General features: G+C 37.4%; 3 protein-coding genes across 16 annotated transcripts in view; 2 read left to right on the top strand and 1 right to left on the bottom strand.

Moving 5' to 3' along the window:
• The first annotated feature begins 550 nt into the window (after positions 1–550).
• The window catches only part of LOC126699387 (pentatricopeptide repeat-containing protein At5g14770, mitochondrial), a 30356-nt gene continuing 5327 nt past the window's right edge, over positions 551–25579 (top strand). The window contains exons 1-6 of one of the 14 annotated variants that reach the window (XM_050397157.1): positions 551–4004; positions 4150–4238; positions 4813–4936; positions 6086–6148; positions 6271–6342; positions 7095–7549. In XM_050397157.1, the coding sequence (XP_050253114.1) occupies positions 756–3938 (3183 nt within the window). In that variant the 5' untranslated portion in view covers positions 551–755 and the 3' untranslated portion in view covers positions 3939–4004; positions 4150–4238; positions 4813–4936; ... (1 more) ...; positions 6271–6342; positions 7095–7549. Of the gene's footprint in view, positions 4005–4149; positions 4239–4812; positions 5744–6085; positions 6343–7094; positions 7550–25579 lie in introns of those variants that run through there. The other 13 variants (XM_050397150.1, XM_050397152.1, XM_050397156.1 and 10 more) reach the window with 13 other exon arrangements.
• On the bottom strand, positions 7980–14697 carry LOC126699390 (maltose excess protein 1, chloroplastic-like). The gene is made up of 9 exons (XM_050397163.1): positions 14166–14697; positions 12678–12851; positions 12046–12336; positions 11798–11887; positions 9921–10022; positions 9597–9715; positions 8901–8963; positions 8719–8780; positions 7980–8486 (listed from the first exon to the last, which is right to left on the bottom strand). The coding sequence occupies exons 1-9, from the start codon at positions 14412–14414 to the stop codon at positions 8404–8406; spliced, it is 1233 nt and encodes a 410-aa protein (XP_050253120.1). The 5' UTR covers positions 14415–14697; the 3' UTR covers positions 7980–8403.
• On the top strand, positions 19384–22427 carry LOC126699389 (septin and tuftelin-interacting protein 1 homolog 1). Its single transcript, XM_050397162.1, has 2 exons — positions 19384–19537; positions 19663–22427. Exon 2 carries the CDS (start codon positions 19663–19665, stop codon positions 22258–22260), a length of 2598 nt encoding a protein of 865 aa, XP_050253119.1. The 5' UTR covers positions 19384–19537; the 3' UTR covers positions 22261–22427.

The raw sequence follows: 25579 nt of genomic DNA, 5'->3' as shown, positions 1-25579 counted from the left end.
GATTTTGGGTTATGAGTTAACAAAATTGGGATTTATTAACTCAGTTTGGGAAAATTCAAACAAGGCCAAAGGCATTCTATCACTGAGCCATAGGGATGGAACCATGTCTAACTTAAGGGAGACTATGGCCCCTACAAAATTTTTAAATATTAATTAGTAGTAGGTAAATGTAACTCACCAAATTTATATATATAGACTCTCCCTTCCCAACAAAATAATTGGGCCCCTAATTATGACATTTCTGTGGAGTGAATTAGAAAATTTTTGCATACTCAATATAGAGTTTAGAAAGATGTAAAGCTTTCAGATAAGATAAAATGTTTAGAAATATAACTTTTGTATGCGATATATATGAGTTATGTGTATATGATACTTTTCTTGAATTGTGAATCAATGTGATAGTTTTAGTCTCCTACGCCTCAAAGTAAAAATTCTGGTTCTGCCGGTTACGCCACCTCTGTATTGGTAATAAGATTTTAACTCATGACATTCGGTTTTTATTTATTTTTTATATATTTTTTATCATTAGGTCATTTTAGATTCAAACTTCATATATCACTTGTTCCTCTATAATAATAAGAGATTACAGTTGAGCTAGGTGAAAAAAAGAAGTCCCAAAATCTACGGAACTAGCCGGTTACAGGGGAAAAAAAGAAGAAGAAGAAGAAGACAGTGGAACAGAAAAGAGAAGCATAAATAGTTAAGGGAGCAGACTGCAGATAGAAGCAGTCAATAGAAGCTTTACCTGAAAGGTGATGCAGCACTTGAAGAAGCAAACAAAGAAGACCCTCTTTCACTTCACATCTCTCTCCCAGTCCTTCACTTTCTCATCCTCAACTAAGCATCCAAATCCAATCCATCTCTTAAACCTTAAACCCCATCAAAACCCTCTTCCCTCTTTCACAAACACCTCTTCCCATCCAAAATATGAAACCAATGCCATCACTTTCCCACCTCCAAAGTCTCATCTCTATGCCTCATTCTTCTGCACCCTCATCCACCTCTACTTGTCCTGTGGAAGATTTTCCAAAGCCTCAGACTCCTTCTTCCATATGAGAAGTCACGGTATTATTCCCATTTTGCCACTCTGGAATCGTCTTCTATACGAATTCAATGCTGCTGGCTTAGTTTCTCAGGTATGGGTTCTTCACAATGAAATGCTCTCTTGTGGGGTTCTGCCCAATGTTTTCACAACCAACATATTGGTTCATTCTTTATGTAAAGTGGGTCAGTTGGGTTTGGCTTTGGATTTGCTTAGGAATGCTGAATTTGATACTGTTACCTATAATACTGTCATCTGGGGTTTTTGTCAACAAGGATTGGCTCATCAGGCTTTTGGGTTTTTGTCTGAAATGGTAAAGAAGGGTGTTTGTATAGATTCTTTTACTTGCAATACTTTGGTTAATGGGTTTTGCCAAATTGGATTGGTAATTAATGCAGAGTGGATTATGGATGATTTGGTTAGTGGGGGGTTTTGTGGAGATGTTATAGGTTTGAACACATTGATTAATGGGTATTGCAAAGCTGGGGAAGTGACTCGTGCACTCGAATTGATGGAGAGTATGAGAAATGATGGTTTTTTGCCTGATATTGTTACTTATAATACTTTGATAAATGGGTTTTGCAAGACGGGTGATTTTGTTAAGGCCAAGAGTCTTATGGATTTGGTTTTTGGGTCTTGGAGTGACAAAGATCATGCACTTCTGAATATTGATGATAGTGTGGATTTGAAACCAAACCTTATTACACACACTACCCTCATTAGTGCATACTGTAAGCAGCAAGGGCTGGAGGAAGCATTTTCTTTGTATGAGGAAATGGTTATGAGTGGGTTCTTTCCCGATGTAGTTACATACAATTCCATTATATATGGCCTTTGCAAGCATGGGAGATTACCTGAAGCAAATGTACTTATGAGGGAGATGGAGAAGATGGGTGTGGATCCTAATCATGTTTCATATACCATCCTCGTTGATTCCTTATTTAAGGCAAGGAGAGCTGTTGAGGCTTTTATCCTTCAAAGCCAAATGGTAGTTCGTGGCATTGTTTTTGATGTGGTCACACTTACTGCTTTTATGGATGGACTTTTTAAGGTTGGGAAAGCTAATGAGGCTGAGGTCATGTTCAGAACATTTTCAAAACTTAATCTAGTTCCAAACTATATCACCTATTCTGCATTAATTGATGGGCTCTGCAAGTTAGGAGACATGAATACTGCAGAGTCTGTATTTGAAGAAATGGAAGAAAAGCATGTTTCTCCAACAACAATTACATATTCCTCTATAATTAATGGCTATGTGAAGAAAGGCATGCTTGATGAAGCTGTCAATTTACTGAGGAAGATGGTGCAAAGAAATATCCTGCCAAATGCTTTTATATATGTAACACTGATTAATGGCTATTTCAAGGCAGGCAAGCAAGCAACTGCTCTTGATCTATATAATGAAATGAAAATCAGAGGATTAGAGGAAAACAATTTTATCCTTGATGCTTTTGTGAACAACATGAAAAGAGGAGGAAGCATGGAGGAGGCTGAGGGACTGGTCAAAGATATGATGTCTAGGGGCTTGTTGCCTGACCGTGTTAATTATACGTCCTTAATGGATGGCTTCTTCAAATTTGGAAAGGAGTCAGCTGCTCTTAAGATGGCCCAAGAAATGACAGAGAGAAATATAGGGTTTGATGTTGTTGCATATAACGCTCTGATAAACGGTCTATTGAGGTTAGGAAAATATGAACCAGAATCTGTTTATACTGGAATGAGAGAGCTGGGTTTGTCTCCAGACCATGCTACGTACAACACCATGATGAATGCATACTGCAAACAAGGGAACTTGGAAAAAGCTTTTGAACTCTGGAATGAGATGAAGAACCATGGCTTTCTGCCAAATTTAATCACCTGTAACATTCTGATTACAGGGCTTTGTGAAGTTGGTGATACTAAAACTGCGGTGGACATTTTGAGTGAAATGTTGGTTCTGGGGCTTCATCCTACTTTAACCACTTATAGAGTTCTGCTTGATGCATCTTCAAAGAGTAACAGGGCAGATGCAATTTTGCGAATGCATGAGAAACTCCTAGATATGGGGCTTAAACTTGATCAGTCAGTTTATAACATTCTAATCACTACCTTATGCAGGCTAGGGATGACCAGGATAGCCACTTCAGTATTGAAAGATATGAAACAAAGCAGAATTTTAGCAGATACTATTACCTACAATGCCCTTATACGGGGATATAGCATAAACCGCAATGTAAATAAGGCCTTTGATGTGTATTCTCGGATGACGCTTGAAGGAGTTTCTCCAAATATTGCTACATACAATCTCCTTCTAGGGTGTCTTTCAGCTGCTGGTTTGATGACAGAGGCAGATGAATTATTTGGTGAAATGAAGGAAAGAGGATTTGTCGCTAATGCTTCTACTTATGATACTTTGGTTTCTGGACATGGTAAGATTGGAAATAAGAAGGAATCAGTAAAGCTTTATTGTGAAATGGTAACTAAAGGCTTTGTTCCCAAAACTAGCACCTACAATGTGCTTATTAGTGATTTTGCTAAGGTGGGAAAAATGGGCCAGGCTAGAGAGCTTCTAAATGAAATGCAGGTGAGAGGGGTGTCCCCTAATTCTTCAACTTACGACATACTAGTCTGTGGCTGGTGCAATCTATCTCTGCAACCAGAGTTGGACAGAACATTGAAAGCTTCATATCGAGCTGAGGCCAAAAGTTTATTCACAGAGATGAATGAGAAAGGGTTCATCCCATGTGAAGGTACTATTTTATGTATCAGTTCCACCTTTTCTACACCAGGAAAGAAGGCTGATGCTCGGAGGCTGTTGAAGGAACTGTATGAGAGAAAAGAACAGATGAGAGATGGGATGATAAGCAGAAGACAAGAAATCTCTATCATGGATAGCCAGCCGCTCAAGCGCCAATAAAAGTATATGTTGCTGCAACATTCCAATTCTTCAGTTGGATACCAGCCATGAAGTACTTCAAATATGGTATGCTTTCTTGACGCCTTGGTCTTGGCCTGTGGTGTTCATATTTTCATACTATACTTTTCACCAAACTGATTAAAGTCTGTTTCTATATGAAAAGAGCATTAGAATTCAGCCATTAGCCATTCTCACTTAGCATTTTTTCCAGATTAACACTGAGAATAAGGTTGAAAGCCTCCTGTTTTGGACTCGCATGTGTAAATCCTTGCTTTGAACTTGGGGTTCTAAACTGCATTCGTAAGTTTTTAATCATTATTTATGATATGATAGAGAACATTTATTTATGACCTGAAATCTACAACTTGTAGATCCTGTGGTAGCATAAGAGGCTCATTTACATTTCTAATCTTCTTTTTTCTCAATAATAATATTCTTGCTCTAGGGAGGCGTCATCACTATGCCTCTTTAAGTCTTGGTGCATGATTCCTTCACCATTCTTTCAGCATCCACAGAAAGCATTCTCTCTCTCTCTCTCTCTCTCTCTGTGTAATTTATTTTGATACTTACTCACTTTCAGAGAAGAAAGCACCAATTTTTTAATCCCTGTCATGAGGCTTGGAGTACAATCCATATGGTGTCTGTTTGGTTTGGTTACTTGTTAATTCCTTGATATTTCCAGCTATTGATATGATCTGTGATTTATTTATTTATTTTATTAAGTAGACATTATGTAGTACAGGGAAAGAGCCATTTCTTCTTTAATTCCTTTAAGTTTGGTTCTCAGAGACATGGTGGATCATTTCAATTTTAATCCTGAGTTGCAATGCCCAGTTACATTTAAGTACTAATATTTTTAATGTTTACTTCGCAGAATTTCTTCCACCCCTTGTGGCAATCTATAGACATAATGTCATTTCCATTTTCCTGAGTGTTGGGAAATACAGGAAAGGAAGAAATGTTGAACCACTATTCAAAGCTTCAAAGCAGAAAGAGAGGTTGGTTTTACTCTTGTAGGAAATAATGAAGGGAAAATATTTATAAGTAGAACATAAATTTCAAATCAAAGGTAATAATTTCTCATACTGTATTTTGTGACCATGCACAAAAATAAAAGTAAACAGAAACAGATAATCAAGGAGCTCCCCTCATGCTCTATCCTGGCCTTAAGAGTCTCATTTATTGCTCTCTTGGATCCAGTGAATGGCAATGCCCTTTTGTAAACTGCAAAATATAATCTCTCTTAATTTCTTAGTAGTAAATGTTCCCTGGTGAAATCTTTACTATATTTCCTCTTTTTAGCACTTCAGAAGTTTTGTTCTTTTATTTCTTCACTCTGCTTTAAGTCATTCATTCCCTTCCAGCATAAGCTTTACAAACATGCCCTGCTGATTGAACTATTGGAGTGGAAAGATGGGCCCTGAAAAGGAGCCACAGACAGCCTGATTTTGTGTGTCTATCAACTGGGACATTCCCGCTGTTCAGATAAATGATATCACTATTCTGCATGTCATACCAAAGCATCAAGCAATGCATATTTGTGGAAAGCAGTTTACCTTTATTATTTTCTCCCTTCTCCTGTGTTTAATTTATTGCTTTGTTAATGGCAATATCAGGGTGAATATGTTGGAGGCTATCATGTTCTGGACAGTTTGATACTAGATCCTATTATAAAGACTTCAGAGGAAACTGGGATATTGGGTTTCCATGGAAGAATATATGGATTAAAGGGTTCCACACAAGATAGGATTTTTTGGCAGCTGCATCAAGGATGATTTTGACAGGGGAAAATCTTTTTGAGAAGGGTATAGTTATAGTTAATTGATGTTGTACGAGCAAGAAAAGTGCAGATACAGTATTTTGCCTCTTACTTCAATGTTTGGTGGTAGGAGAACTTTGGGTCGTTAGTCTTTTTTTTTTGGGGGGGGGGGGGGGGGGGTGGTGGAGAAAAATGGGGGATGCCAAAGACAATTGTTGATGCTCCTCTTATTAGTACAAAGATTATTTACTTACCAGAAAAATCTACGAGGCTGCCACATTTGAACATTGATTCTATTCATTCTTTCCTTTTAACTGTTACTTAATAAAACACAACAAACATTTAATTTTCATATGCTAATCCATTTTTCTAATTTCCCAATGTGAAGATATTGATCTGTGCTCCTTGAATAGTAGAACTCTGCAGTTGCATTTAGTTGGCTATAAATCAGGTATACTATAGATTACTGAAAGTACATTTGCAAAGATGCTACTGTGGAAATGCTCTTTGAAAGGTGAACTCTACTTTTTATCTTATGCTTACACAGTCTCAACTATTTGATATCCTTACTAGGGTGGTCTAATATTTTGCTGGAGGAACATGGATGCTAGGAAGCTGAAAGAGCTTTCCAGAATCATGAATTAGGTAACTTTTAAATATGTTGTCATTTTTTTTAAAAAATAATAAACTTCACTGAAATTGAATATGTTATCACTTTTTTTGTATAAATAATCATTCATTTTAAAAGAGGGGAATGCTCGAGTTTTATACTCCTTTATCACTTGCATACCTTTATTAAAAAATGGTTATTAAAAACTGGAAATCCTGTTTTTTTCTCTTGCATACCTTCTGATGTATCTATTCCAATATGACAAACCACCTACTCTATCTTCTGATTCTCTACCAATAAAGAAACTCTATCTTTCCTTCCCTCACCAATTTATTTTCTCTTCCTAATAAAATTACTAATTCTCTACTTTCATTTTATTACTTGAAATCCATTGAATTTTCTAAACTTGATTTAGGTTTATAGTTGATGACAACTGATTTTTGTGGAATAATCTCATCCAAATTTCTAGTTCAACAGGAAAAATTTATTAAATCTTCTCCACAATTCATGAATTCTCTTTAATTCACAGTCCTTAAGTGCACCGGGACACCCAAAGCTAATCCTCAATATAATAACAAGACTTTACTAAATCCACTGACTCATGTTAAATTCAAATCATTATTGTAAATTTATAATTAAGATTAAATCTTAGTTCAGTTGAGTTTATATGAACTTATAATTTCAATCTTCAAATTTATTTTTTCATATTTTCTCTCTGTATCACTTTAGGCATCCATGGATGTTGCTTGGCATCATATATTTTAGCTTGACATGCGTTGTTTTGCAGAATCAATTTACTTTGCACTTTGGGCCAAGATCAAAAGGTCTTGAAAAGTTTGATGCACGGAAAAGCCATGACTTGTTTGTTCAAGAGATACGGGACCTAAATGTTCCTAAATGCGTTCCAAGTTTGTTAAAACGTCAATAGCCACATGTCCATATCTTTTGAAGAAATTTGATTTCCATTTAAGTGCACCTGGACCAAAGAGAGAGAATCCTGAGACTTTTTCTGGTCCTATATAAGTGACATGTTGAAGGCTTGGAGCTCCCTTTTTCCAAAATGTTGGAAGACTTGTTTCAAGAGATGAGAGGAAGACACTACAAAATCTTATACATGGCCCCCGCCAAATATAATTGACTTGGGCGCTTTTCTTTCATTTTTAATCATATTATATTGATAGGAGACTAACTTTTTTTGTAAAACTTTTGTTGTTCCAAGTAAAGTGTATGTTTTCCTCTTAACTTTTTAGGTACTATTTCCATTCCATTCCAATCCAATCCAAATCGGCATAATCAAAAACTGCGCATTCAATTCTAAAATTTCTTGATTCTGTTAGGATGATTAATGGTATTTTGAGCTTTCTTGCTGTTCATTTTAAACTCCCATACTTACAAGCATTTCCGGATACCCAGGTTTTCATACATTTTTGTTTTTCTGTATACTTCTTGAATGTGAAACTTCAAACTAGTTGGTTTGCTTAAAATGGTCATGTAATAGTTCAAACCTTTTAAGAAATGAGCTGAATTACTAGATTGAAACATCCAAAAATTAAGGAGAACCTCCTCTCCTAAGAATGGGATGGAGGATGAATTGATTCAAAATTCAGTGCCCAATTGGAGGATGAAGTAATGGATTCAAATCTCTGATGCACAACTTACCAATCAGAAAAAATGTTCCAACGGAGATGATTATATTAACATCCCTTGTAGCCTTATTTATTTTTGAACAAATAACAAATAAGTTGAACAAATGAGGGCATTTGATCCTAGAGAGAAAGAACACTATTAAACAAGCAGTGAATGAAAATTGGACAAATTATTATAGGAGATTATGCTACATGCTGGACTATTTTGGAGCTGATTTTATACTATCATTTTAAAAGTTACAATGTGCTATTTCGCGTTCCCTCCATAGATAAAAAGCAGTGGTAATACGGTGAAAATGCTGTATGATTGAAGCTTGTAGGGTGGCACACTATTGTCGCAGATGTTGCACCAGCATCCCAGCAGAAAAAGAATTGTTGCATTTTATGCTCTGAGACCACGTCACTTCTACATCAGTTGAGCTCCATTTGCAGCATCAACTTGGCTTCAAGTCAAGAACCAAAAACCAACTCTTTTAAGGATCTCAAAGGTGAGTTGTATCCATACGCTAGGGGGTCTCTCCACAGAGCCATTCCTGTTGTAAGGAAAATTATATTAGAGGGTCTTTTTCTCCCATGTTCAAGACTAGAATCAAGTTTAGAGCAAGAAAAACTTGATGGTTGGCTCAAGCACATAAAATAAATTAAAAAAAGAAACCCAAAGATTTGGGGGAGGGAGGGGGGGGGGGGGGGTGTTGTTGAAGGTTATCAGTCTATAAAAACTCATAAAAATCAACATATAGCATGAATGGGGGATAGAGGGACAACCTAGCCACAAAAACAAACCAATCGTTGCTGCCAAGAAGAATTCCCTACTAGTGGCGTTGAAACTGAAATCACAATACAACACAGATTCAGTTGAGATCAAATTGTCACTCAGTAAACATAAATATATATATATATATATATATACATATGTAGAGATGGACTATTCATTAGGGATTTCTTACCAGTACAAACATAGAATATTCCCATATCCATAAAACAAAGTAGCCCAAGTTGAACCAAGAAACCTGTAGTCACAATTGAACCAACTTTTTACTAATATATATAGTTAATAATTCATCAAAGCATCAATGAATAAAACAAAAACATCAAAGAATCAGGTCAACAAAAAGCATGTTAAAACCAGGTCAGTAAGGAGTTTACTAAAATTTAGTAGTTGGTATCTAACTCCCTGGAAGTTAAATGATATATGTTCAAGAATTCTATGATACTTCCCATTCGTACCTAAAAATGTTTAGATATATTTGGTATAGGTCATAAATATGTTATATAGAAGATTTCTAGTGAGTGGAGATAGCCACTTGGACAGACAACTCCACCTCCCACACCCCTTCTGATAATGGAAACTGATAACAATCAGAGTTACTTCATAGGAATACCTTATTTTCACCCAAGAACTAAGTTAGATGGTAAACTTTACAGTATATAGCATGGTGGGCATTGTTAGAAACAATACCATGATAGATGATACACATAATTATTTTGGCAATGTGGCGTTCAAATGCAAGTTAGAACAAACTTATTCTTCTAGAGTTGAAATGCAGAGGGTTAATCTGTGGAACATTAGCAAGTTAAACAGACCTATGAATATCTTATTCAACATTGAAATCAAAAAGAGCATAGAAGGACAAGGGCATTACCACATAAAATCACGAGTAAAGAGGGCACGTGGAATCATAAGTCCATTTCCCATCATAGCGAGTAACATCGTGAAAGCTGATAAGCCTCTGATGTTATCAGGATTCAGGAAATTTGTCCACTGAACAGGAAGCACAAATTGTTGTCAGTGTATGTACCGGTGAACTACCAGCTGACTTGAAGCTTAATCTTGTATCATTTAACCATTATTCTAAATCTCCTCTTCACATGAGTTTGATTGTTCAACTATTGATCTAACACATACAAAATAAATTTTCCTATTTAAAATGTCACAATTCTAAGACAGCACCACAAGATTAGATTACCATTTGTGAAACTGGCATCCACATGAAGAGAAGTGTAGCCGTCCACCCAGATATTCCTCCAACAAATTTGACACCTTCCTCAGAAAGTTTACCCATTCGTGCCTGCAAATATTAGCAGCTTCATGTTAGGGGGGAAAAAGGCTGAATCAGACTGCCCATTTCTTGGTCTTAATCTAAGAAACATTAAAAAGAATGACAAAACGTTTTTTTTAAAGGCATCTATTGCAGATAATGAACCCTGAATTAGTCACTTTTATGTTAATGACAACAGATTAATCTCACAACAATTTTACAAATGAATTATGTCTGGATCAGAAGGCAAAAGGATAGGATCTTTTCACTTCAGTTTGGCAATTTTAGAGTGAAAATAAGTGACACAAAGGAAATTGATAAGAAGTGCATTGAAGTTTGTAGTAATTTATTTTGTTTAGCATTGGAAGGAAGAAAAGAGAAGATTTTTATTTTCCTAAATAGTTTCTACTGATTTTGTGTCATAATTAATTTGTAAATATGCTTTAAATGTTGTACATACATGAACACTTACAGTTTTCACCAAATCCATTCAATTTTGGACTGAAGTACAATGAGAGTCTAGTTCCTTTCATTTCTGTCTTCACTTTCTTCTCATTAAAGATCCAAACATAAGTAGTAATTAAAACTTTGAAATACTTCACTTCTCTTCCTTCCACTTCTCTCAATCCAAACACACTGAATTATGTAAAACCAGTAAGGTTTGAGACTTACCACTTAATGTGCCTGGTCAAGGCTATAGCAGGATTAGAATTAAAAAAAGGGTTAATTTTTAAAAATCATCAGCATGTTATTCAATTATTTGAACTGCGATAATATCATGAATAAATTGTCCTGTACATCAGCACTTTTATTGCTCAATAGTGGGAGCTTGATCCCACATTACTCAGGTAATGGAGACCTTTAGGTGGATCAGGCAAACATATAGAGAGAAAAATCATCAGAGATCAATTTTGGTGCTCTTGGATACAAAAGTAAAGATCAACACATACACCTGAATGATATGTTTTAGAACTGTACATGACAAGGCCAGGTCACTTAAGCATGGACTTGATTTGGCTCAGTAAGTGAAGTTCAAAAAAAGAAAAACCACATAAAATGAATTGTAACATTCTATTATTATTGAAGTAATTGTTTGTATTAAATTGACCATGTTTTGACACAGAGCAACCTTTCTTTATCATTTTCTACAATGCACACATACTTGAGTTGTCTAATATTAATTTTGATAGGTCTGCTCAGGCCCAAGGATTCCAAAATTAAGGCAATCACTGATGCTGCTGTGCCTGGAGAAATTATAGAATGCATTTTCCTTAAGTTCTCTTTGACATGAAACTAATACATAAGAATAGCAAGAGGACCCCATTTATTAGTGATTCTATTTGTGCATGCAGTGAACAATAATCTAAAATTTCTCTCAGATAAGGAATTTTTATGCTACGGAATGTCATTGCAAAGAGCACCTTATTCAATGAGGTTCAATAATGTGAAAATCAAGGTAGACATCACACCCTAAACTATTTTAAATAACTCAAAAGGCATCTGACTACAGAGAGTAATTAAGCATACTGACTCCTAGAATAAAGAGATTCACCCATGATCCAGCACACAGACTTTAATCATGTTGAAAGACTCTGTGCACATTGTTCCCATCAGCTATATTTGCCCTTGTTACAGTTCTATTCTCCCTTAATCTACCAACATAAGAGAGAGAAAGGAAACTTTATGCACCTAGAACTAAACTGAATGATTCATGTTCTAATGCTTTCACCACATTTAGGACTCATATCTTATCAGAGTAACATGAATAAAAGTAGATAAACAGCCCACAGGTAGGTAAAGCTTACCATAATAACAGCCATGACAGCTATAACAAAAGCTATTGCCCCTGGCAAGATACTATTCGGTATATATGGGACAAATGTAGACCACATAATCTGCATCCAAACATGTTTAAAAGGATCAGAATTATAAGTGCCAGATATAAATAAATATTTTCATTGCCTAAATACCAAAATAAATTTTAGAATGGATGTTTGTGTGTGTGTTTGGGCATGCAAATAGAGAGAGAGAGAGAGAGGCTGGAGGAGATTACTTGGGGAAGGACAGATAGCCCGCCAACAGTGATAAAATCTTCCCAAAAGCGCCAGATTCCGGCATCGAGCAAATTAAAATAATTCGTGAAATTCAATATAAGCCCAGCTGCGACAACAACTGAAGTAATCAAAAAATAAGGTAGAGGCATGGCTTCTGCCATTGCAAGCTGCAGGAATACCACATATTGTGATACTACGCCCAATGTTTGCACAACAATCACCTCCTTCTCCCTCTTCTTTGTAAAGTATGAGAGCAGTGAAAGGTTTCCAAGTAAACCAGTGAACATTCCCTGCATTAACAACATTCAGTCCCTTCAGTTCCAAAGGCAATGCGTTGTCTGGTTGATAGTAAAAAGTAGGGGGGGGGGGGGGGGGGGGGGGGGAGAGGGGGGGACAGTTTGAAGTTTTGAATCTTTTCTCCATAACATAAAAACAGAAGAGGATTGAAACATCACTCAACAAAGCCTAAGAAAAGAATGTCAATTCTAAAACTTGATATTGTTGATTTCAACTTTTTCCTGAATGTTTTCTAAGAGCCTAAACTGAGGACATTAAACAATAATAAATCGAAAGATTAAAAAGAATTTAAAAATTTGCTTTAAATGATTAAGAAGCTACAGCAATGCTGTACCAGCCATGGGACCGCCAGAAGGGCTGTTTTGTTCCCTGCCAAAAGATTGCGAGCATTCAGGATGATCTGAGGCAGTTGCATCAACAGAAATGGGATATTTGATGCTCCAGCGAACTTTGCTGTCAATGAATCCCATTGCTCAAAGCTCTTACTGCTCCTTAATTTCACTGATCCCTTTCAAAACCCCCAAAAGAATCCATCAGTACATTTAACTCAAACCAAGGGCTTACAATTCAGCTTATGCAAGCTAATAGAAAAATAATAATAATAATAATAATTATAAAATCTGAGACATTATAGGAGAACAATGTTCTTGGTCCTCGGAATTGTGGGGATTAACTGAGCTTCTGAAGTATTTAATCAGCTGAATGAAGTCAAGCTTTTAAGAACCAGAGAGCACAAGATATAAGAAATCAAAATAATTTACCACAAAAGACAGGATTAATGATTAGCAATTCATTGAAATCTTAGACAATAGATGATCCAAAGAGAAAGCAAAGAACCAAGTTAAATAGTTATATATACAACAACAACAAGCCGTAGTCCCAAATTTTTTGGGGTTGGTTATGAACCCTTAATAGATTAGTCGGATTTACCCACATGAATTATTTTCCGTCATTCTATTCTATCCTAAGTTATAATCTTTTTTATTTTTATATTTATATTTACTAAATTCATACTCTTTGTTATCTTCGTCATTAACTCGTCACTTTTTACTACTTCTACAAACATTACTCTTTGGTCTTTCCTCTACCTTTTTTTTCATTCTCTCAACTTGAATCTACTCACTCTTTCTCACTGGTCCATTAATAGCTCTCCTCTGGCCAAAAACTTAAATATCAAAGACCAAATTAATGGAAAATTTATTTAGCCAAAGCTTTAATTGTCATACTATTCACATGTGTGGTTTTTCCTTAAGCCCCATTTGTTGACAACAAAAACAAAAACAAAAAGGAGAAAGGGAAATGAAATCTTTTGAAATATAAGATCCAAGTCAAATAAGTGTTCCTAAACTAAACAAGTGCCCCAACCTTTCTGCAACCACAACCACCAAAAAGAAAATCAGAAGTTTGCTGAGGTATGCATTTCTTGAGATTAAGAATCATATAACGAGAAATGAATTTTCATTGCTAAAATAAATAAAAGGCCAAGAAATTGAATCTTTTGGATAAGAATTCTACACCCCAATTAAAAAAAAAAAAACAAAAAACAAAAAACAAAATGATCATTTGGAAAAAGTGAAATCCAAGTCAACAAAGTGTGCAACAATTCCACAACCGACAAAGAGCAAAACTTTAGTCTGTTGGTTCATTTTTTGGCAGACCCAGAACTTGTTAGTGGGGTTTTCTTACTTTAATTGGTAAAGACATACTATTTTCTCAGCTGACAAACATAGCATTAGTTAAACACTTAACATAATGAAACTAGCACCAATTTGTTAATAACAATCATAATACCTAAAACAGAGAGATGGGATTGCGGAAATACCTGGTGAAGTGGATGTGGGACATCCGAGTCAAGAGCAGCAGTAATCGGAGAACTGACTCGTCGGTTTATCAAAGTAGTGAGCGAATTGTATTTCAAAGATAGAGGCTTTTGGTTTTGGTTTTGAAGGGTCAAAGATAAGGTGGACTTCAGTGGTGGAAGAGAGTGGCAATTGTTTGGATACAAAGTACGATGTTGAAGACTATGTGGTACCTTGTTACAACCATAGGAAACTACTAGAGACTTAGCCATTGAATTAGGATTGGATTTTTCAACCTTTTGTAGTAACAACAAGACTTTCAGAACAAAAGACTCAAAAAGATAGTGAGAAAGAGATTGTGCTTTGTTTGAAGCAAAGAGATTTATAGGACTCAGAACACAGTGGCAGTGACAGTGTCTTTACTTGGTGAAACGTGGAAGAGAGAAAAAGTGTTACAGTGCAGATTGGAGTGGTGTGAGATGTGGGGAGTGTGGAGAGGACACGTGGAAAGTTCAGTGATATTTGCTGCATTTGTACGGTGGGTATTTCATGTGTTTGTGCATTGAGATGTGATGCAACGTGTGAGATATTTAATGCATCAACTAGAATAGAAGAAGTACGAGAAGCCAGAGACTTCGCTGGATCCGAAATCCAATCCAAGTGAGTATTCATTGTCCACCGCCCAAGCTCGTGAGCTGTCCGCCTGGTATTCACATCCTCTAAATTTTCAAGGTACTCAATCCAATAAATTTTCTTAAATTTTAATTATTTTTTAATAATTTAAATAATTTAGATTTTGCCATATCAACATTTCATTAATAATATTCTTAATTATTTTGTTTGTAATATTATTTTATTATTTTAATAATATTGTTAATAAAATACTGACATGGTAGAATCTAAACTATTAAAACTGTGTTTGTTTTGACTTCAAATCACTTCTGGAAATACTTTTCCTTAAATGCGAGTGTTTGATTGCGCATGGAAAATAAATTTTCCAAAAATACTTTTCAGTTGACCGTGTGTTAGGGTGTAAAATCATTTCCGTTTTTATTTTACCTTCAAATCTCATTTTTCGGAAACCACAAAGAGAGAGAGAGAGTGAGAGTGAGATCGCGCTCGCGTGCAAAGAGAGAGAGCCCATCGCCGGCGACCCACGAGCCTTCGACTTCACCGGCGACCCAAAGCCTTCGTGCCACGAACCCACGAACCAATCTTTGACTTCACCGATGAACCCAGAGCCTAGATCACGCCACAAACCTAAAGCCAGAGCCTTCGACCCATCGATCTTCGACCTAGAGCCTTCGACCCACGAGCCTTCGACTTCACCGGCAACCTAGAGCCTTCGCGCCACGAACCAATCTTCGACTTTGCCGGCGAACCCAGAGCTCAGATCACGCCACGAACCCAGAGCCTTCAACCCACCAATCTTCGACCTAGAGCCTTCGACCCACGAGCCTTCGACTTCACCAGCAACCCAGAGCCTTTGACTTTGCCGAAAACCCACGAACCGATCTCTCTCTCTTTGTGATTTTAATTTCTGTGTGATTTTGATTTTTATTGTTGTTGTGGTGGTGTGGGTGGTGGTGTTTTGGTGGTTTTCTTGTTGTGTGGTGGTTGGTTTTGTGTAGGTGGTGGTTGAAAATAGCATTTTCAGAATGTTACCAAACACATGAAAATATTTTCTAAAACAATTTTCATAATGCAACCAAACACTTGAAAATATTTTCCTTTCCCGAAAATAGCATTTCCGGAAAATATTTATTTTCTGGAAAATATTTTACGGGAACCAAACACGGCCTAAATCATTTAAGAATTGTTAAGATTTAAAGAAATTTATTGATAAAGTACCTTAAAAAATCTAGAGAATATATGTCTCTCTCCCTATCACTCTTTGACTTAATTTCAGAAAAATTATTAGTTAATCCTTGGCAATAAGGACTTCATATTCATTTCTAATTGCTAATCTTATTTATGAATTTAATTAATATGTTTATTATTATTATGTGAGAAGAGATATTATCATATCATTGTACTTTTGAAATAGTAAATGTGGGGGCCAGTCAATCAACAAGCCCATTAAGGTCAAGATCGTTGGGCCTGTGGCCCATCCGAGGATGCATATCCGTTCGAGGAGGCCCAAGTCAGGTTGTAAGGGTAACTACCGAGGGGTGGTAGTCAGTATCACGAAAGTAGAGTTCCGTATTCGTCCGAGGACACCATACTCCTCGGCAGTATGCGTCCGAAGACGATCAGGACGCGGTCTTGCTACAATCGAACCTCGGAATTATGTCACCACTAAAGATGGGATAACAGGCCAAGGGTAAGAAAGAAAAGACAAACAAATATCTATAACTACAGCTGCCTCCGCATTAATTGCCTCTTAACCAACTCTCTGGCCGCATTAATGTGGAGGTGATACCTGAACAGTAATGAGGCAGCCTTACAGCTGCCCATAGGAAGTTCCAGGAGGCGCTAGATGGGACAGAAAAAAATCCCCCGAACCCAACCTACACGTGTGTGGTAAGGATGGAATACAGAGGGTGATATATAAATTGAAAGAAGAACATGCAGAATAGAGGATCGGAACATAAAAAAGGAGAAGAAAAGCAAAGACTGAAGAAGAAAAACGGAAAAAAGCAAAAGAACTGTATCTATTACAAGAAAAAAAACCGATTGTTGTGCCAGCTCTGAGCCTTCAATATACGTGAGGGTAAATCTTTTCATTATATGAAAGTTAATCTAGTTCTTAATACCCACGCTCTACAAATTATATTGTTTGGGCCTGTTTACGTGCGAGCCCAATATCCTTTTTGGGTCGTTACAAATCGAGTCCTTACAGTAAATATTTACTTTCTGGTAAAAAAAAAAAAAAAAAACTTTCTGACTTATATGGTTGGTTTGAGATGTTTTCATTTTCGTCCTCCATTTGTATAATTTTTTTCTTTTGATTTTTCTTGTAAGTTGTAATTATGTTTGAGACAATTTTTAAATAGTCATTTTGTCTACATGTGTGATAATTTATCCATTTAAAAAAAAATGATATAATGATCTACATATGTGATAATTGACCCATTAAAAAAAACGATATAATGATTTAAAATTATATGGCAGCAATTTTTAAAAGAAAAACGTTCCCCTCCAAACTGGATTGGAGAAATCTCCTTTTACTAATTAGTAATTACATGGGAATTTATAAAATAATACATAGTTATATGGGCTAAAAATCTAAAAGCTCAGGATGTAATGGGGCTTGGATTAAGGCCCACCATAATTAATTTATAAATATGGGTGTTCGGACTAACGGTTGAACTTTTGGATAACAATTTTTATTTAAAGATAAAGATATGACAAGATATTAGCATAAGGATTGTTGTTAAGGGTAAATGTGTTTAACTTATCTTCCTCGGAATGGCCGAGGAACCTTTTACACTAAAGGATATATTAGTATGAGTATCATTTTTTCTAATATTTGAGATCCGATCCATGTTCAGTCAGGATCTCTTCCCTTTTATAGTGTTTTTGCTTCGGTCTTAAGCCTCCACGTGGAGGGTTGTTGATCCTCTCTTAAGATACTTGTATCATCCCTTCTTTTGAGGCCATGCGATCCTCCCTCAAGATACTTGTCTCATCCCTCCTTTTGAGGCCATGCTGAATAAGTAACAGGCTATGTTGGCACTATTCATATATTATTCAGTCATTAATGAAGTAGGTTTGGTTGTTGTAGTACATTTAATGCAGAGTTGATGATAGCTTTTTAGAGACGTTTCCTCTTTTTCTTGTCTACACTAGTCATTGTTTCCTCATTCGTATCATAACCCTCGCCCTCATGTAGTTTTCCTCTCACCTTCTTCAAGTCGTTTTTGTCCGAACGCCTTCCTCAGGCTACTTGTTCCTTTGGTCAAAACTCCTCTTTGATTTGCTTAGCCCTACTTGGATTAAATGGGTTGATGGTTGGGCCTTCGTGCTCCTTGAACCAAACCCAATAGGGCTAATTATTTTGGCCTCGCACAATAGTGTATTTTAATGACATGATCTGCTAAAATATTTTAAAAAGTCATGTAACTTTAAAATATGTCAGATGATTAAAGGTATACATAGATTGTTTTTCAAATTGTCACGTAATGAATTGGAGGAACATTTTATCCATATTAAAAATTCTATCTTAAAAAAAAAACAACAAAAGAAAATGAACATACATAATATCTTAACACCCACTCATTGATGTCAAAACACTCACCTAATCTAAGTTCATCTCTTTGGGTTATGAGTGGCAATTTTTGTTGGTGAGTTATGTTTGTGTCATATTGAGGATTGGCTATTCTAGTACTCGAGTTAATGGAATATGACCTATTTAACAAATATGATTTTTTTTTTGGATACAGGGTTGGCTAGGTATAGTTTGAAACCTAAGGTGATAAGTTGAAGAGTGGACTTTTATTTAAACATTAATTTAATAATAATGAATCTAAGGTTAATTTGATGAATTAATACTAACTAAATCAATTTATATTTATATAGATAATTAAATATTATAGTTCAAGTACAATTTAAAAAAAGTATTTTTTTTATAATTTTTTTAAAGAAGAAGTTTACTTCATCTTGGATATAAGATAATGCATGGTTAAGTAAAATTGCAATCTAATTTTTAAATGTATATTTGGTGTTAAGTAAGAGCTAGAAATTGTTTGGTGTGTGGTTATGTGAGAGATTAGATGGCTAATGTTAATAGTCTATCGTATAGGATATTAGTTTACAAAAAATAAAGTTTCAAGCTATTGAGTTATGTTTCTATTAGTCTAATATTTTGGAGGCCTTGTAAGAATCGAGAAAAGGAAAACTAAAAAATTACTACAAAATATTTATAAACTAATGTAATAATGAATGACTCTAAAAAAAAAAAAAATGTAATAATGAATGTGATTAACAAACTTAAAAAATCTAATTAATGAAATTTTCATATCAATTTATAAGCCTTATATAATAAAATTTTTAGTATCTCAAACATCACTCATGAAAAAAATGGTTCACAACCTTAAAAAAGGAAAAAAAAATTATACCATAAATATTTTGGGCTTCTTCATAAATGGGGTTGGTTTGGAGGCTTTTTTTTTTTTTTTTAAAAGGGTGAGAACGTTTTTGTTTTCGGAGGACTTGGGCCAGCCCTATTTGGTTAATACTATTATATTGGGCTTCTCTTTGTAACCCACATGAGTTATGTCGGCTCAACGGGTCTGTTTTTTTAAGCTAAACATAAATTTTTAGTAATCAAATTCAAAAGCTCGAATCTCTGGTCTTCTCTTCTGTTCTGTGCACTTTCGGACTCGCACCCGATTGCGAGCTTTGGGTCCGAACTGTTGTTTTCTGAAACAACACCAAGTACTACTGCCACACGGTTAGCTCTCTAAGTCTCATTACTACAAATTCGAAAACCCTAGTGTGTTTTTTCGGTTTTGGTTTCTTGCAAATTCGAAACTCGAAACCCTAGTGTTTAGTTTTTGGTTGTTGTTGTTGTTGAAGATGGATGATTATCAAGAAATGGAGAAGTTCGGTATGGAGAACGATTACGAGGACGGACAATGGATCAATGGCGAGTTCTACTACCGGAAGCGCAAGGATAAGCGTTCTCAAACCAAGGATGATGTTCTCTATGGCGTTTTTGCGGACTCGGCCTCCGATTCCGATGACTACTCGTCCTCCAAAAAGCGTCGCAAAAATCGCGATCTTCACAAGAAACCCGACCTCACAAAGCCTGTCAGTTTCATCTCCACCGGTACCGTCATGCCCACCCAAGAGATTGAAGAAAATTCGAAGGAAGATATCGCCGACGATAGGCCCGGTCTTGGCCTCGGGTTCAACTCCGGGTCGGGTCTAGGGTTTGGTTCGGGGACTAATGGAGTTAGCCGGAACGAAGAGGAGGAGGCGGAGGTGGAGGAGGAGGAGTTTTTGCCGACGGCGTTTGGGAAGAGGATTAAGGAAGGGGCGATGAGGAGAGAGAAGGAGAGGGCTGAGAAGGTGAAATTGGATAAGGGGAAGAGAGCGAAAGATGAAGGTTTTGTGAGTGGTACTGGTAATTCTGTTGGTGGGTTTGAGAAGCACACGAAAGGGATTGGTATGAAATTGTTGGAGAAAATGGGGTACAAAGGTGGTGGGCTTGGGAAGAATGCGCAAGGGATTGTGGCCCCCATTGAGGCGAAATTGCGGCCGAAGAAAATGGGCATGGGGTTTAATGATTACAAGGAGGCGGAGAAGTTTGCGGCTCCGGTGGGAATGAAGGAGTTGGAGGTGGATAAGAAGAAGGGTTTGTTGGGGAGTGAGAGTGCGGGGAAAGGGAAAGGGAAGCGGTGGTTGAAGCAGGCTAGGAAGAGGAAGGAGGAGGATGAGGAGTTTCTTACTGCGGATGAGTTGTTGGCGAGAAAGGCGGAGCAAGGGGAGAAGGTTGAGGTTGTTCAGAAAGTGTATGATATGAGGGGACCGCAGGTCCGGGTGTTGACGAATTTGGAGAATTTGAATGCTGAGGAGAAGGCGAGGGAGGATGATGTTCCAATGCCGGAGCTTCAGTACAATGTGAAGCTTATTGTGGACTTGGCAGAGCTTGAAATAGAGAAGATTGATAGGGATTTGAGGAATGAGGAGGCCACGGCAGAGCGATTGAAGGCGGATAAGGAGAGGTTGTTAGTTGAGGCTGAGAGGCAGAAGAAGCAGTTGTATAGTATGGGAGAGATAATGAGTGTGTTGGATCAATTGGGGGAAGAGGATTCGGCGGGGAAGTTGACATTGGATTCACTTGCGGAGCGTTTCAGTGCGTTGAGGAGTAAATTTGCTGAGGATTACAAGTTGTGTAACTTGTCCTGCATTGCCTGCTCGTATGCTCTGCCTTTGTTTATTAGAGTGTTTCAGGGATGGGATCCTCTTCAGAATCCCTTTCACGGGTTAGAGGCTGTATCTTTGTGGAAGAGTGTACTTGAGGGTGAAGAATGTCATGATATCTGGGATACTGCTTCGCCTTATTCCCAATTGATATCCGAGGTTGTGTTACCGGCCGTTAGAATTTCTGGTGTCAACACTTGGCAGGCTAGGGACCCGGAACCAATGCTTCGGTTTATGGATTCTTGGGAAAAGTTGTTACCTCCATCAGTTCTCCATTTTATTTTGGATAACATTGTAATGCCTAAATTGACTGCTGCAGTGGGCTCTTGGGAACCATTACGGGAAACTGTTCCAATCCATGTTTGGGTGCATCCATGGTTACCGTATTTGGGACACAAATTGGAGGGTATTTATCAAACGATACGTGTTAAGTTGAGTCAAATTCTTGGTGCTTGGCATCCAAGTGATGTGTCTGCATATACCATATTGTCACCTTGGAAGACCGTGTTTGATTCAGCGAGTTGGGAACAGCTTATGCGTAGATTTATAGTTCCTAAGTTGCAGCTTGTTCTGCAAGAGTTTCAAGTAAACCCCGCAAATCAGAAGCTTGATGAGTTTTATTGGGTTATGAAGTGGGCTTCTGATGTACCAATTCATCTTATGGTTGATATGATGGAGAGGTTCTTCTTTTCCAAGTGGCTACAGGTCTTGTATCATTGGTTACAAGCAAGCCCAAACTTTGAGGAGATAACAAAATGGTATTTGGGTTGGAAAGAACTTCTTCCGAAGGAACTTCTTGCAAATGAAAGTATCCGGTATCAGCTTAATCGTGGTCTTGAGATGATGAACCAGACTGTTGAAGGTTTGGAGGTGGTCCAACCTGGTTTGAAAGAGAACATTAGCTATTTTAGGGTACTTGAGCAAAGACAGTTTGAGGCTCAGCAGAAAGCAGCAGCACAACAAGCTGCTGCGAGTTTCAGTGGTGCAACCTATGTGGATGATACGAGTGGTGCTGAGATGAGCTTGAAAGAAGTTATTGAAGCCCATGCCCAACAACATGGCTTACTATTTAAGCCCAAGGTGGGAAGGATGCACAATGGGCACCAGATATATGGATTTGGGAACGTCAGCATTATTGTTGATCACTTAAATCAAAAGTTGTATGCTCAAACTGAGGAAGGGTGGTCCCTTGTATCCTTTCAAGACTTACTGGATAAGCAGCATGGTTCTCTTTCAAAGAGACGATGAACTCTGTGTTGAGATGGAGCAGTGTTTCTGGTTTTAAGAGTGTATTCATTAGGCATAGATTCAGATTCTGAAGTCACAGGTTAGCTTGTCCTAATTGTTCCAGCCTGTCATGACTGGAATTTTTGTTGTAAGAATTGATATCGAAATTTAATTTTCCTTGACATTAACATAGTTTTCCATTTTTATTTTCTCCTATTTTCTTGTTCTGTAAATACGTCTTGCCCTTATATGTTGTTAAAAATATTAGGTCTTTTCACTTAGATAGTTGGCACTGAAAGGTAGCTTGTTCTGTAATATCAATTACATTTATTGAAGTGCATACATAGTTGTGATTCATCTTTGCAGTTATCTTTTGGGAACTTGTATAATTGAATTCTTGGCATGGAAATTCTAAATCCTCTGCAGTTTACATTCAAATTGGGACCCAACTCAGATTGGGTTCCATTGGATTTGTGCCAACCATATTGACCTTGAAGAATTTCCTGTGATAACATAATCTGGTTTTGATTGGAGTGCAAAGAAATCTTAATTTTGAAAAGCCAATGAGCTATATCTCAACTGGCCCTTCTCCCATAATGGAGTTATGAAGTAATCAGTGCTTAGAGTGATTCTCACTGAAACCAAGCCTCTAGCCACTATAGCTACTAAGAGCTATATAAATTTTTTTGATAAGTAATAAGATATATTGAAAAAAAGAAACACCCAAGTGCACCGGAAGTGAACAAGGGATAGGAAATCAAATACAAAAATTACAAGAGTCTAGGAAAACAATAAAAGAAGGGAAAGATTTATTTTGCAAAGCAAACAACCAATCCCTTAAAGTTCTAAAAAAGAGAAGCTTGAGGTCCGGAATAGATCTCTCAGAATCTTCAAAACATCTACTATTCCTCTCCCTCCAAAGGCACCACAATAAGCAATGAGGAATGATAGACCAAATAAAACCATTTCGATGACGACCAAAGCTGCCTTGCCAACAACGCAGTAGCCCCAAAACAGAGTGTGGCATAACCCAAGAAACTCCAAAAAGACCCAAAACCATAGACCATAGATCCGAAGCAAAAGGACAATGAAGGAATAGATGGTCAATCGATTCACCATTTCTCTTACACATGTAGCACCAATCCAAAATCCATACCTTCCTTTTACGTAAATTATCAATCGTCAAGTATTTCCCTAAGGCAGCAGTCCAAACAAAGAAAGCAACTCTAGAGGGAATCTTCTGCTTCCAAATACTTTTCCAAGGAAAACCAAAGAAGGCGGAGCCAGCTAAAATTCTATAATAATCACTAACCAAGAAACCCTTAACTTTGCTAGGAATCCAACACAATTTATCCTCACCTAGCCCCCTTATAGAAGAACCATAAATGGTTTCCAAGAAATCAGACATAGCCTCTAGATCCCGAGCATGCACACCCCTAACGAATCTCACATCCCAAAAGCGGACACCATTGGTGGACATCATAAGCTCAGCCACACTAGCATCCTTATTCCTGCAAAATCTAAACAAGTCCGGATAACTAACAGCAAGAGAAGTCTCTCCACACCACCGGTCCTGCCAAAACTTCACTCTAGACCCATCACCAATATCATATAGAATATGGCTAGAGAAGGAAGGCCATCCCTGATGGATATTTTTCCATAAACCAACACCATGAGGGCCAATCACAGCTCTGGTACACCATCCCCCCCACATACATCCATATTTTATCTCTATCACTTCCCTCCAAAGGGCATCTTCCTCAATCCCGAATCTCCAAAGCCACTTCCCAAGCAGAGCTTCATTGAAGAGTCTAAGCTTCCTTATCCCTAAGCCACCCGAAGAAATAGGAGAACAAACAGTAGCCCATTTAACCAAATGAATTTTAGGATCATCACCAAAACTGCCCCATAAGAAATTCCGCTGGAGCCTCTCAATTCGGTTAGCCACATTAGCAGGAATAGGAAATAGAGACAGAAAATAAGTGGGTAAATTAGAAAGGGTGCTTTTGATTAGGGTGACTCTACCTCCCTTGGATAAATATAAGCGTTTCCAACCCGCCAATCTCCTCTCCATTTTCTCCAGAATTGGATTCCAGATAGTCTTATCCTTGAATTTAGCACCCAAAGGAAGACCAAGATATTTCATTGGGAGAGAGCCCTGCTTGCAGCCCAGAACAACCAAGAAAAGGTCTAAATGATTGACTACCCCAACTGGAACCAATTCTGACTTGCCTAGGTTAATCTTTAGGCCTGACACCGCCTCAAACCAGATAAGAATCATACGAAGAATCAAAATCTGATCTAAATCAGCCTCACAAAAGATTAGAGTGTCATCCGCAAAAAGGAGATGAGACACCGCCTTGGATCTTCCCTCCAAGTTACCCACACTGAAACCCGACATGCGACCTTCACGAACAGCTTTATCCAACATTCTTCCAAGAGCTTCCATCACCAAGACAAACAAGAAAGGAGACAACGGATCACCTTGCCTCAAACCTCTAGTGCTACCAAAGAATCCACAAGGAGAGCCATTAATCAAGATGGAGAAACGGACAGTGGATAGACAAAAGAGGATCCATTGTCTCCATTTGGCAGAGAAACCACTTCTTTCTAACATCCGCAGCAGGAAATTCCAGTTTACATGGTCAAAGGCCTTCTCAACATCCAACTTACAAATCAGCCCCGGCATCCCAGACTTCAATCTACTGTCAAGACATTCATTAGCAATAAGAACAGGGTCAAGGATCTGCCTGTCCCTCACAAAAGCATTTTGGGAAGCTGAGATTAAATCCCCCATCACCGAGCGGAGACGATTAGCCAAGACTTTAGCAATAATTTTATAAACCCCTCCAACCAAACTAATGGGCCGAAAATCTCCAATCTCATTAGCCGCATGTTTTTTAGGAATGAGAGTAATAAAAGTTGCATTTAAACTTTTCTCAAACTGACCAATGGCATGAAAATGATGAAAAACAGCCATGAGATCAGGCTTAACAATCCCCCAGCAAGCTTGGAAAAAAGCCATAGGGAAACCATCTGGACCAGGGGCTTTATCACCATTAAAACTTTGAATGACATCAAAAATTTCTGCCTCTTCAAAAGGCCTCTCTAACCAATCCGCATTCTCACCAGATATCATTGGAAAAACCAACGAATCCGGAAATGGCCGCCCAACCTGCTGCTCAGAGTATAGATTCATGAAGGAATGAGTAATGTAGTCAGCAATTATACCCTGATCCGAAGACAAGGTACCATTAACCATTAGGCTTTCAATACCATTATTTTTTCTGTTAGAATTAGCCATTCTATGAAAGAATTTGGTATTGGCATCCCCTTCCTT

The sequence above is a fragment of the Quercus robur genome, chromosome 9, assembly GCF_932294415.1.
Source record: "Quercus robur chromosome 9, dhQueRobu3.1, whole genome shotgun sequence".
Taxonomy (NCBI): Eukaryota; Viridiplantae; Streptophyta; class Magnoliopsida; order Fagales; family Fagaceae; genus Quercus; species Quercus robur.
The sequence above is the reverse complement of the archived record's forward strand: the minus strand, read 5'-3'. Positions and strand labels throughout refer to the sequence as shown.